This window comes from Haliotis rubra, unplaced genomic scaffold (assembly GCF_003918875.1).
Source record: "Haliotis rubra isolate DU_JTF1 unplaced genomic scaffold, ASM391887v1 Scf336, whole genome shotgun sequence".
NCBI classification, from domain to species: Eukaryota; Metazoa; Mollusca; class Gastropoda; order Lepetellida; family Haliotidae; genus Haliotis; species Haliotis rubra.
In genome coordinates, this window is record NW_025767009.1 from 1,079,216 (window position 1) to 1,094,075 (window position 14,860).

General features: G+C 40.8%; 1 protein-coding gene across 1 annotated transcript; it reads right to left on the reverse strand.

The window, feature by feature from the left end:
- Positions 1 to 366: 366 nt before the first annotated feature.
- LOC124284410 lies at positions 367 to 6,413 on the reverse strand. The gene is made up of 2 exons (XM_046720498.1): positions 5,881 to 6,413; positions 367 to 3,904 (listed from the first exon to the last, which is right to left on the reverse strand). The coding sequence occupies exon 2, from the start codon at positions 3,764 to 3,766 to the stop codon at positions 1,874 to 1,876; it is 1,893 nt and encodes a 630-aa protein (XP_046576454.1). The 5' UTR covers positions 3,767 to 3,904; positions 5,881 to 6,413; the 3' UTR covers positions 367 to 1,873.
- Between the last annotated feature and the right edge of the window lie 8,447 nt (positions 6,414 to 14,860).

Sequence of the window (14,860 nt, forward strand, 5' to 3'; positions counted from 1 at the left end):
CATCTATGATTGTGAACCAGCGAGAGCTGAGTTAGTTTAAAACTGAGAGTTCGTATCTACACCTAGTACCCAGCACGTGTATGCAATGTTGTGGATCCTCAGACAGACCTATGCCGCGATTACAGGAAATGCCCTTAGAGCATCAACATCTGAGGCGAATAGAGGCTTGGCAACAGGGTTCAAAGGACTACCTCTGAGGCTGACCGTCGCGGGACTGATATAGGGCAGTAGCCAGAAAGAGCGTGCGTGTAGTGTGGGTACAATTGCACTAAATGCTGCAATTTGCGCCAAGGCCAAAACCTTATAGGAAAGTGCCTCGCATTCACATAAACATACATTAGGTCAACTTAGAACAAGTATACACGATTACAAACATCGATTTCAATTTATTTTGAAAATATATATACAGGAAAAATTAAACATATACACGGTACACGTTTTTGAACGCCCCGGTCCGCTCAAGATAGATAAACATATGACGACTTTGTGGAGTATTTATAACAGCCCGCCCAAACGGCAGTCCCTTATATGATAAACATTGGTGATGTAAATGAGTAATAAAGAAGACTAGTTAGTCTCAAACCATCCAGTTTCTTTAAACCCAAACCACACAGATTCAATACATATTTGGTCTTATTTCAAAGCGGGGCGGTGGGGTAGCCTAGTGGTTAAAGCGTTCGCTCGTCACACCGAAGACCCGGGTTCGATTCCCCACATGGGTACAATGTGTGAAGCCCATTTCTGGTGTCCCCCGCCGTGATATTGCTGGAATATTGCTAAAAGCGGCGAAAAACTAAATTCACTCACTCACTTATTTCAAAGTAATTTGTCAAACATAGTTTAAAAGTTTTCTGCATAGAAATATGGAATACATCAAAAATAACATTTGTGTGCATAACACGGAACTGAATAAATTACTTCACGCATGCAGTTGCTCTACGGGATTGACACACCAGAGGGAAGGGGACATACTTCAATTTGCACAATGTTTATGCGACACACAGCCAACATAACGTAAACACGATCTGACAGGGCTATAGAAGTCATGAGACACAAGCATCCGTGTAACATATACATAAATAGACCACACAAGGGCACCTACAGACATCCCGGGGTCAAGGGGAAGAAGTCACGTGGCCACATCCGGCAGACTAGGAACTTTGTTCTGTTGTTGTCTATAAATAATAACGAAGAAAACTTATCTTCAAGAGAAACGAGTTTCTTTTAATGATTTGATATTAACTTCCACTCCCCTTTCTCCGGGGTGGTTGGGTAGCCTAGTGGGTAAAGCGCTGCTCGTCAGGCAGAAGACCCGGGTTCAATTCCCCACATGGGTACAATGTGTAAGGCCCATTTCATGTGCCCCCACGCCGTGATACTGCTAGAATACTGCAAAAAGCGTTAAACTAAACTCACTCACTCCTCTTTCTCCCAATCCCATTTTACAATACGTTAAGTGCAGAACAGAGCCATTAAAACATGACACTTAGTGATGTTGTAATATATTTTCAGCTAGTGTTCGTGCCCCTTCTGTTATGTCCAAATGGCAAATTAGGATCAGGTAGTTTAAGAGAAGTTCCCATGTCTAATGTAAGTCACGACACGACATGTTGATGTCAAGACACATCTGTGTAACACATTCGAGCAAAGTACTATTTCTAGACAAGCCAGGATTTCAGTCAAGTGCATCGTTACTCTTTAGATGTACTTCTTATTGACCTGCTCGGACTTACAGCAAGATATGCCTTGGAAGGTGTTTGAATGTAGTATGTTGTGGGTGACTATAGTTGTTATAAATATACCTAGAAGGATGTACAGACAACACACAGTGCACGTTTCATGCATGATCTGGTGAAGAATGATGTCATTAGTGTCAGTGGAAGCCCATAATTCGCCTCCATTCTACAAATTCCGACCACATTTGGCTGTTCATGATCTGGCTAGTCTGTGAAGATGTGGTCTGCTCAATATCCAGCCTTATGTCTGGACTCAGTGTGAGATGCTTGGACTGACAACGTCGGAACAACAGGAATGACTTTCCCGTTAGAGACGTCCAGCCGTGCATGACGTGAAACGCCCTTTCCCCGTCGACCATGACGCTGTCAGAGTCGGAGTTACCGTCCTTTACATGCATGGACCGGAAGGTGGCAAAAGGGTACCGCGTAGTATCTTTCTTGAAAACGAGGCTAGACACTGTCAACGATGTTTCTGGGATGGCTGCTTTGAGATCTAACCTTGCTGAACCCCCATCAGCATAATATAAGGTCATGGTCAGATTGGCAGGGGCCAAATCCATTCTGACAATAGGGGAGGAAGGTCTGAGAGTGTCCGCGTCAGACTGTCCCACAATCACCGACGTACCAAATGGTATCCAGTCCAGTCCTGGAGGTGGCAGTTCTAAGAGTCGAATGTTTCCATCTTGATAAAGAACAAATATCTGGGCAAAGCCTTTTGACCAAGGAACTGGACGTGAAATACGGAAATAGTCCACTTTGTTGAAGACCTCCCCAGTGTCCAGACGGTGGACCTTCATTGTCTCTGGGGCTCGCCACCAGAAGTCAACGTCTATGCCCTCAATTATGAGATTATCCGACCTGAAAATTGAAAATGGCCGATCAGGCCTCATATATCGTCTCTCAAGTTGCACGTAATCAAATGTCAGAGAGCTTATTTCAGATGTCGCTATAGAAACAAGAAGAACATTCTCATCAAATTCCGTCCATGAAAAATCAGGAATGTGCCACTCTTTAGTTGTCTCTCCTGGCTTAAATACTTCATCAACCAGTCCCATGATCTTCTTCACGCGTCCTTGGTACAACACTCTCATTGTTACCTTAGATTTTACGGGTTGGATCTTGATGGTCACTTTAGACCCAATATCAGCATCAATATAGCCTTGTGACTGGCCTTTGAGTCGGAACACAAACTGCAGTACCTGGGAGGTGAAGGGTTTGTTTCTACCAAACAAAAAGTCCATCCTTACTTCAGGGAACGTGGCCCGGCTGAGGGGTTGTGGTATCACGAAATGTGAAATCTTCCAGTATACAGATGGAAGAGACACACATCCTGTTGTGTTTGGTTGACGGTCGTTGATGAACGTCTTGTAATCTGGCATCGTCGCCGTGAGTTTGTAGGACATGACGTTTTTCAGAAACACCGGTATCTTGACGTTATCTTCCTCTGCACATTTTGTGGGATAGCTGGTCTGTAGGAGGGTAGCGTTCTCCAGCACGTTCGCGTTCACTGGGGGGACGGTTGGTAGAACGTTTGAACACACAAGCGCGCAGGTTAATATGTCATGCGTTATGGTCTGATCGGAAAGCTCCAGTTCAACGTAATCAATCTCAATCCCATTGGCAGCCTTTGCGAGAAGGGATAACACATGCAAGCCCTCCCTGAAAATCCACGGTGTCCCAACCGGCCCTGATATATGGAACACATTCCACAGCTTACCCCAATCGGATCTGTTCCCCGTTAAGAATGACCCGGCGTCCACGTGATCGATAGTTAAGGAGACAAGGTCAGGGCCGCCGTCGTTGGAATATCTGACGTTACTGATTCGGAGGGACGTATCTTGTCTCAGACACAAGTAAAATGATAAATATTCTCCATTTCTTAGTAAAACTGTTTTTCCAGTTACCGCATTTGAACGGTGATGAATGGCGTGGTTGCCTCTAGCACCTGTGGCTCCCAGCGAGAGTTTCACTGCCAAGACTGCTGGGATCACGTGACAGAATATAATACTGACAAGTAAGGCAGGTTTCATGACGGTCGTTGGTACGAAACTGCCCACACTTCTTTAACTTTTCTTTCAACTTTTGACCTTCACCTTCGTTTCAGGTCGAGTATGGCTGGCGTTATCGTTCTCCATGAGAATTTGCTTGATTCCTAGTTCACCGTATACCTGAAAAGCAAATAATTAATTATTAAAGAACATTAAATCTCACGTTCCCCATATTGTCAGAATGTTATATAACATAGCCTGATAAAACATGGTCAGTTGTGAGCAAAAAATATATTTCGAGTTATTCCTGGATAGAAATTGATTAGAAATGTAAGAGACCAATCAAAACAACTTATGTTTTTCGTATTTGCATGCTATATGCTCTCCGGCATCAGTTAAAGACTGATGTCCTTAAACAAAACAAACATATTCGAATGAATAATATTTTCCAAAGCCAAGCAGGAAGACATACAACGATCACTTCAGAACCACTGACAGTTGTAAACACAACAAACCTTGTGACTTGAATATTCCGCTGACATCACATACACACTTTTACTCACTTAATGCATTTCTGTTCAACATGCAAGGAAATGAACCTTGATGGTAGACTGGAGACGCACCCTATGACCTTGTCGTCACCGTGGGTATTAAGTACCCTGGCACACCAGACGTTAAGACGTCCCAGGGATGAACTATTAACTAATAAAGTTGTCATACTATGTATGTGTACAGTGTCATGTTCATGACGAGAGTTGCACGTGTATATCAGTGTTGGAGATGAGTTTTAGTAAGATGAAGTAATTTCTACTTTGAAGGAAAGACACAGATAATAATGATAATAATTCTTTCTTTTTAAGATATTATAAATGATTTATGTCATGCTTTCAACATTATACATTTATTTCCTTGTCAAGAGGGAACTTTTTTGCGGCATTCGTGACACAAGCATTTATTATAATCCTACAATTTATGTTTTAGGTCCGTAAAAGGACTTTTCTCAAGGTCTGCGTCTGTTTATAAATTTGTTTGACATATACTTCATCACGCGTTGGTAGATCTGTTCATAAAATATAATTTTGACAAGAGTTAACCGAGTTTAAAGTTAGAGTAGTTTTCTGATATACCCTAGGTTTTACCACATAGACTCAACTCACAAATGAGAGTATACTTTATAATGACACTTAAAAAACATACATTTGGTACATAGAATGAAAGTAAAAGTAGAATGAACTTTGTTTATCACGAGCACGCTTATTACGACATGACGGATGTAACGAACTACTATTGTACCGACCACTTTTTGTACTTAAATTAGTGGTCCCTTTGAGTTCGTCACAACCGTAGTTATATATACACCGTAATCAAGCACTGGGTCACGTACTTGTGGTTATGTCGAGAGGCGAGTACTTCTATGTGAGGCGTATAACAATATACAAAGGAACATTTTCACACACTTTACCGCTGCCAGTGGACTAGAGCTCTTTGTTAACAATTGCGAATTTCTGCCGAATGAATTCCAAGGAAATAAACAGTCACGCAAATGCAACTTGCACTTAATGACCATATTCCTGCTTTCACAGAGTGCAATAAGTCTTAGATTGTGTCCAAATACGAAATACTTCAGAGTGGAAGTGGGGGTACGTTGGTAAAGCATTCACAATGACAATCCTTTTCAGTAAACACATATTCCAATTATGTTTCTAACAATCAAATGATAAATTTACAGTGAAAGAAGAAATAATATTGATATTTTTTACAACTGTTTTAATATTATCAATGTTAACTGTTAAGTCACATATCATTAACACGGCTTACCATATATTCTTTAGAAAGAAATACCTTTTCAACTTTGTTTATACATACATTTCCTGAATCTGTGCCAAGGTTTCAGGTAAAAACTAAACTTTTGCATGTTAAAATAATGCCGTATATACTTACAAGCCAGTCGCTTTAATCGTGTATATCCAACAATTTATGAGCAAATAATGGTTCTCTCTTAAGGGATATTAAACCAGTTTCTGATAGATAAGCTATTCATCAAGTAAAACAAGTAATTAACATGACGGAAGTTGTTTCAAAGAAGGATTGATCTGAAACCGGTTTGAACTGCAAGCATTTATGGCTTAAAACAAGTTCGTGCTTTTGCCACCTACCTGCGAGAGAATGTCGTCTGTTTCGCAGTCAGTGCCGTGGGGCGCTGAAGCATATCAACATACTTTCAGCTGCGCATATATTTGTCCAGTGTTGAAGCTATTTTTAGTCGTTGGTTTGTGAGCGAAGTAACTTGGAAGGGACTTTGTGCAGAGCAGACGACATTTCCCTGACCGCCATAACACAATGAAGATTTCTCGAGAGGGTAAATTGTCTCGAGAGTGGTCCTTGGTTTTGAAAGTGACACTTATTCAGCTGTTGGCAGAGGGACACCAGTTGACTGATATTTCCAGCTTTATTGCAGACTTCCGCTGCACTACAAGCACGTGACACCGTTGTTGAAGTCACGAGGGAAGATTCAAGCACGTAGCACGTGCGCATATGCTCAAGCTTTGTCACGACAACAATTAACGCAGAGCTGAACACAGCAGCGAGATCTGGTCCTCAAGCTCCACCGCTCCGGGAATTCTACAAGAAACAAGTGTTGGCCTGGAGTGATATATCATTTATATACCGCACTAGGGGAGCGCACCCTCGGGGAAGGACTAGTCAGAAACAAGCACGCACCTGGTGACAGTGTCAGAATATGACATCACAAATATTGATCATAGACAGTGATATGTTCTTAGTGCAAAGTTTCACCTGATGTGTGTTTCAAGAACTGTTATAAAAATAATGAGAACCTGTTTTATATGATAGTATGGGTGACGTAAAATTGGGGTTTGAAGGAGCGTTCAAGATTATTGGATAGGCGTAGGAACTTTGGGGGGGGAAAAAGCTGCCCCACCCCCAAAAAAAAAAATAAATAGGGGGGGCGCTGCCCCCCCCCCCGTAATTTCACAAGCTGGAAATTTTTTTAGGGACCATAATAGAGAATTAAACACAAATTCAAGCCTCTGGTAACGTTGAAAAAATAACATGATCACAAACAAAATTTCCGCTAATGATAGAATCCAAAATTTTAAATTCATGTCACTCAAAAGTGAAAGTAGAGGCAGTCAGGCTGTTATTCACAGCCAACATGGATTCGAATCAGCGGTAAGTTGACAACATACATTGACATTGTTACAGTGTAGTCTATACAGTAACATTTAGTTTAAAGTATATATTTTAAGTATAATAGGTGCTGTTTGATTTATTTATTGAAAATCTAAACAATAACAATTAGACACGATTTCAAACTCATATATTGGCAGTGAGAGAGCTGGTTTTATCTGAAAGCCGAATTCATGTATGAAATAAGAATGGCTGCATTATTATACCCCAGCTACGACGTAGTCGCTGGTATATAGCGCTCAGCCCGTCCGCCCGTGTGTCCGTGCGTCCGGGTGGTTTCTCTGAGCATAACTAAAAAACTATACCACTTAAAACTTCAAATTTGGCATGGAACTTACCCTTATGGTGCCATTGTGGGGTTTGGCTTTCAATTGCATGATGCCAAAATTGAAAGTTTTCCTAAAATATTATTTTGGTATTCAATAATGGTATTGAAGGCGATCAGACTATAAGCGGGGGTATGTGAGCTGTGCTCACTTCTGCCTTGTTATTGAATGTAATTATAAAATATTTATAGTATAAAACTATTGCTTTTCAGTACCCTATTGTTCTATTTGTCAGCACCCAAAATATGATTATCATAAAGAAAAAATGACAGTGACTCCAATTTATTATTTTTCAGATATTTAAGACCAAACATAAAGAGAATAAGTTATTATAAAGACCTTCTTGTGAAGTATTCTAAAGCTGCAGACAAGGGTTGGGACACTCTTTGTGGAGCAATTGCAAAGCAAGTGAACTCGTCTGTCCTTTTCATATACCTCCTCTCTCCATCCCACACCCCACACCCCGTTATCAATTTCGAAATCTTGCCCCCCCCCAACTTTTAAACTGTTCCTACGCCTATGTATTGTTCTTATTTGCATACGATATGCATGCATGCATGCGTGCGTGTGCGTCAGCGTGTCCTCCAGACTCGTGAAGGTGTTATAGCCCGCTGAGATACCATGATGTAGTTTAACATACACCTAACAGATACAAGGTATGCTGACTCCGGAACGACAGCTCCTTGTTCCATCCTCTTAAATATGAGTCAGGCAAGGTAACTACAAGTAGCTTCTTTTGACGTCTTGTTTTATGACGCAACCGAGGATCGAGCCACCGATCTTCGATCTCCAGACATACACTCTATCCACTAGATTAGCATGGATCAATTCAGCAACAGGGAATCTAAACTTGATTGTGGAAGGGTACTCCCATCTCTGGCTGGGCGTGCTGGTGTGATATTGTACCGACGTGCATCTTGTCGTTTGTTGGGGATATGGTCAAGGTTCCAACCCGGCGGTTATATATGACAATAGCGCTGCTAACTGCGACATTGTTCCAGTGAGTCATTCGGAGTATCTTGTGGCACTCTCCATTCTGATAGTTTAACTCTCTTGTGGTTTTCAAGGCAGATAATGTTGCAGCACTGTTTTATGATGTTGTCCGACCGACAATATTATTTGTTTAACTCGACACCAGTGAAAGCTCAGTGAAATACATGAGTAGTTGAACTAAACCTGCCGCAGCGTTAAGGTAAGGCCAACTCCTGCAGCCTGTTTCAATGATAAATGTTAAAGTGCAAATCTAATGGGCATATACAACATTGCAGAATTGGATAGACCGTAACGTCGTTATGGAAAATATCGTGATTAAAATAATCTAAAACGGCGCGTAAATATTGACATTTTGCACTTTAATCCAGCCTGTCCATTTCAAAGTCTAAAACAGGAATAAACAGTGAGTATGGTTTTACACCGCTTTTAGCAATATTCCAGCAATATCAAGGCGGGAGTCATCAGAAATGGGCTTCATACATAGTACCCATGTGGGGAATCGAACCCGGGTCTGCGGCGTGACGAGCAAACCCTTTAACCACTAGAATATATATATTCAGGGACTAAGCTTTAGTCTGTCTTCGTTTCCTCAATCGCCGTTTGTACCGTTATTTCCTTGGTATGGCTGTTTACTGGCCTAAACATTACTACTTTTTATTCCAACAAGTCGGTCGTACCTCCTTCCCTCATATTTTGCGGTGCCCTGAGCTCATATCGATCAAAACTGCCATGTGTCCAATACTGATAGTTTCCGATAGTCAAGCAAAGATGAATTGGCGATACCAAAGGGAAACGTACAGGAACTGCGGGTTTTAACCTGTGACCTACACCACACCAGTGACGAAGATAACCAGGATAATCCCTATCTTGGATACATGGGTCACAAGTGATAGCAAAACACAGATTGGTTAGTCGGTTTAGTTTATTTTTTAAAACACAATATCCTGTTGAACTCTGGAAATTGCATGACGAAGATGAATCCCATGTCACCGACTCTGGGACACCGTGTGGCTTGTCTATGCGTTACATGACATCATACACATGGCTGAGTGATTTATGTTCCCTGGACTGACTGCTGCCATACATTATGTCATAATCTGCTGCAGGTGCGTGTGTGTGTTGTGAGATGAGCGTGACTGTAGGTGTTACAAATACTCGGTTGATTAGGACTAATTGGCCCCAAAGATAAGTTCATCATTTTTATCTTTAGAGTGAGTGACTGAGTTTAATTTGTAGCCACTTTAAGCACTATTCCAGGAATATCGCAGGAAATGGGCTTCACACATTGTTCCCAATGTGGAATCTACTCTTGCATTGCAAATTAGGGGTTAGTTTTTGCAGTTTGAAAGATTTATCGATCATCCGAACTGAGACGTCACCGCTACAGTGATGTCCATTATGTACACAGATGCCTTCGCGAATATGAAAACATCAGACTCAAGTTCAGTCTGCACATACCATAGGACACCACCATCGCCTATATTTGACAAGGAAAACAGGATGAAATAGTGGGATGTGTATTGTTAAAGACAAACGCATCCGTTACCTCTAAAATCATATACAGCTACAAAACAAAATACGCTTGTTTTCAAAGAAATGTATTAAGGCAAGGCTTTCCTAATAAGAAATATCTTAGGCTTGGCTTACGAAATGAAGCAATAATTCATCCAAGAACACTATGGGATTAGTAGACACTACAGTACGTGACAAAAGGCAATATTTATCGCCTATCAAGTGTGATAAAACTGCAACCATGTTAGTGAACGAGCTCCACCATAAACAATGAGATGTACTCCCACATCATTAAGGCTTGGTGATGCCGGCGTTTATCGCTATGTTATTCCCCAAGTGGACAGTGCTGTGATAGATATTTCCTTGCAGAGCAGAGGTTGGGTGTCAAACTCGCATCGAAGCTGTGGTGAACCTAATCAACGAGCACTTGCTTGCGGTTTGGTTTAACGCTCCAGAACACTGCTTCCTTTAAGGTGCGTTGAAGTGAAATACTTTTTTCACGGAATGACTTTGCGTCCAGCCATCCCCACTGAAATGACGTTCATCAACAAGATCATCATCATCATTACCACCACCACCATCATCGTCATCATCATCGTCATCATTATCATCTTCATCATCATCATCATCAGCAGCAGCAGCACGGCGCAAAACTAAACTCACTCACTCATCATCATCATCATCGTCATCATCTCCGCAACACCACCGACAGTATAAGACCATGACGTCATCATCGGCGTCATCGTCATTATCATCACCATCATCATCAACACCAATACCACCACTGCGATCCTCGTAATCAGCGTAATGAACATTAGGATTATCTATCATCTTCGCACTAGCAACAACAGTTTATGGTCAAGTCAGCCTCAGGGAATATTTCAATGTGGGTTTAACACTGGGTGGGACGGATGTTTTATCCATGAGTATACAAAACAATAACCCCATCCCAAGGTATGTCATATATTCGTGTCCCAACCAAAATTCTCAGCATCGTTTATCATAATGAAAAAGACATGAATACATTAAACTACATGAGCTAGATCAGTGTTATGCTGTGCATCGCATATAGGTACATACAAATCCTTTGCTAGACTACGCTGGTAGCAAGTATCGAAAGTCGGAAGCAAAAACCAATACCAATATTTTATGTCTCTTATTCACAACCACCATGAACACAAACATCCACAGCCATGTAAAGCAGCCAAACAGACACATATGTCAGACTGTTCTCACTCAGCTTCAACCTTAACCTTTAAAGGGTTCAAGATCAAACCCAAGGGTAAAGTGTACTCCCATCGTCAGGCTAAACATCTCGGGGTCTAACGTAAATAATCAATAAAGGGTGTTTTTTTTAATAAACTGGACCAAATGAATCAAATTATATAACTGGGACAAATAAGATATTTCTAAATATTTATTTTCCAACGCTGTCGTGTAATTCTTTCATCAGTTTTTAAAGACGCAAGTACAGGAAAATCTGTGATTCGGAACAACCGCCAAAGTATTCGAACATGGGTAGGCGATGCAGCTCTGCCCATGGCAACTCTACCCATCGGATATATATATATATATATATATATATATATATACGTTTGTAACAGCATCGTAGAAGTAACATTCCGGTAATTAATATACCTTCATTTTGTCATACTATACCGTCACTACCTCATCACACACGTGGTGTCGGAGGTGAAGTCACTGTGTATTGGATAGGAATGGGTTATTTTTGTTTTTTGTTGGAGTGGGTGAGTATATTTGCAAAAGTCTCAACTTTGAACTTTCGTAGGATATATAATTATTTTACCAGGCGACATTTAAATGATGTTGCACATGCACAAGTGACATTGTCTGTCAATTTCTGTCATACTCATCAGAACTGAACTCCTGTCCAGGCTAGATCTGACGCTATTACCTGACGTTGTCTGACGTTGTCGTTAAGGACGTGATTAACTGCAAAACGAAAGACATAGTTAAATAAGCAAACAAACAATATACAATTTCCAGCCAAGGCCCCTTTAAGTAATACAACTTAAACAGATGCTTGTAAATAATGCAGGTCATTCTGTGAAGATCGCCTACAGCTGATGGTTTTCTTACGGGGTCAGCTGCTGAACGTAAACCATGTAGAGTGGTACTGAACTAATAACCATGTTTGTAGCATTCCATCCACCTGGTTCACGGTTACCCACGTCATCGACCACCCCGACTACAAAGGCAAGCTGTCACATCCCATCAGCTGATTGTCATGACAACAAGGGGCTGGTTACAGCGCCTGAGGGGTGAAAAGGGCATCGTGGCTATCAAAGTGGTCCAGCCTGCTTGTTTCATTTATCATTTTATCTATATATCCTTTAAGAGAATAAAGCGATGAACAAAAACTGAGTTATTACCAAGAGATCAGTTAAGCTCAATATCGGATCAACAAAGTTTTGCGATATACTCACCCCAACCATGCCAGGAAAAATATTTCTGAAAATATTGAATTCACGAGTTTAGGGACCTCTTATATCACACGTTCTTGTGTCTTGTCCTGCTTTTCATCATGTTTATAGATTGAAACCTATTCAGTCGGTTTTGAAAAATATTTGTGTTTTGTTTCATACATCATAATGTAGTTTAACATACGCCCAACAGATACAAGGCATGCTGACTCCGGAACGACCGCTCCTTGTTCCATCTTCTTAATTACGAGCCAGGCAAGGTAAGAACAAGTAGCATCTTTTGACGTCTTGTTTTATGACTCAGCAGGGGATCGAACCGCTTATCATACACTCTATCCACTAGACTAGCATGGATCAATTCAGCTACAGGGAATCTATAGACTATACGAGTCAGTACCCGTACTACTGTCAATCGCTCTTCAATGTACTTCGTCGGGTGGCCTCGAGGACCAAACACTTTATGACTGCTCTGCACTCAAGCTTGTCCATTTCTGCCGTTTCAATTGGGGTACATGTGTGATTAGATGTCACGTGACCGGAAACTAGCGACGTGCATGTCAATATTACGTTTATGTGAATGATATGAGCCATTCTTCAATATCATAAGTAGTTTTGTCATGCGCATATCAGATGTATTTTAGGCCCAAAACCTTTTGATAGCCCCTCGTAAATCTCATTGCGGAACGGTACTCCTAGCTGTAGCTGGCTGTGTGATATTGTACCAAGTTTTTATCTGGCATTGAACGTTTGAACCGGTTCCTTACAGAAAGCGGATGTAAATGAGAAATTAGTACTGTATACGTCAATTAAAAAGAAGAATATAATTTCGGTACTGAATATTTCAAACCTGCAAATCTGAAAACGTGATATTTGGCAGGTCACTATAGTGTCCATCACACATCTGATTTATAGTTTATTTCTAGTGGGTACATTAAGTGGTAGGTACAATCGGTGAAATGAAGATACCATGGCCGTTGTCTTTGTTTAATACCAACGTGATCATTTCAAAACATTTAGTTAGAAAAACAATTTGCAATGAATCAACGTATATTATCGTTAATTTATAACACAGAGCGTTGTGCTGCTGCATTGGGTGCGTGCGTGAGTGCGTGAGTGCGTGTAACACTAACAGCGTTTTAAGTTTCCTTTGTGGCAATTTTCCTTAACAGGTCAAGATTTAACATTCTTCACCAAATGTCGTCATCGATTAATGAATGTCTGCACGAACACGTTTTGTTTAAAGAACTGCGGACATCATAAAAAGAGTTATCACGTGTGCTATCTTAGAATTTACGCAAATGTGAAAGCCTTGAAACAAGGTTACGTCACCAGTTGAGAATCTTTCACGTGTTATAATATCTTGAAACGTTATAGACATTTTACAACATTAAATTGTCAAAGACAAGTGACAAGAACACGTTCCTTTGTCAGGTACAGGTGTATAGGATATTGATCCTTTATGACAGATACATTCCTCGAGCAATATAACTGCCCGATATTATTCATATACCTTTTGTCAACAAGTTCAACACTTACCGGTTGTTTTCATAAACATTTTCGTTTTAAGCGTGTATGTGTAAAATATGATTCCCTAAGGCAATTTATAAAATGCCTAGATATTACAGATCAATAAATATTTTTTGAAATTCCAAAGTGCACAATATGATTCATTATGCTAAGATTATGAGCCCAAAATAACAAGACGTAAATTGACTTCCGTTTTCTTTCAATCCAGACACCTTCAGTCACTGGGAGATGAAATCAAACTTCAACATGTTTGGAATCATGATAAACTAGATGGACATATTTTGCAGCGAGTTTTAAACCTTAAGGAATCACAGAGATGACAATATTTCCTAAGACGAAACTTTATTTCCAAACAGTGTCGATTTACTATCAATTGCCCTTGCGGAAAAGGCGTTGCAGAGGTCGCGAACCAGTCATGACTCATGTCATCCGGGTACCAACTGGAACAAAAACAATAACAAAAGCATTAACTACTCCCGGTGACTTGTTGTAGATCAATGCCCCTTTAATTTTGATATCGACCAAAGGGCGCCATTGCACAGTGTCCTTTGTTGAAACAGTATCGTCTAGATTGCATGTTGCATCGTGTGCCTGTCGTCACGAAATGATCAGATCCAACTTGGAGCGTCATCTGTAAACTGTCAGGCACAAGGATGACTCAAATGTGTTGAGGTGTTCTATATACTCAACCAAAAATACAGTTTAGCACGCTGCACTAAATTGTCCTTACAGATATAATCAATGTTCTCATTAGTCTGAACCTGATACCTGTAAACTTGTGACACCTGTGGAATTGCTGTGTGACGAGAGAATTGAAAGTCACGTGCATTTGTCTGTGATTTTCGTGGAATTCACGTGAAACACATTTTTCATGTCTCAAAAACAATGAAAATCATCCCGTGGCCGATGCATTATTGCATACCCACTGAGACATTCTCCTGAAAGGATAAAACATTTTTAAAGTTTGAAAATCAACCATGGGACGCAGAGGAGGCATGCCTGAAAATCAGAGACATGAAGCGATTGGGAGACTGAATGCTGGTCAAACAATTACAGACGTAGCGCGTCATTTCAACGTGCACAGGAGCAAAATTTCACGTCTCCAGACACGTGTACAGCAGACC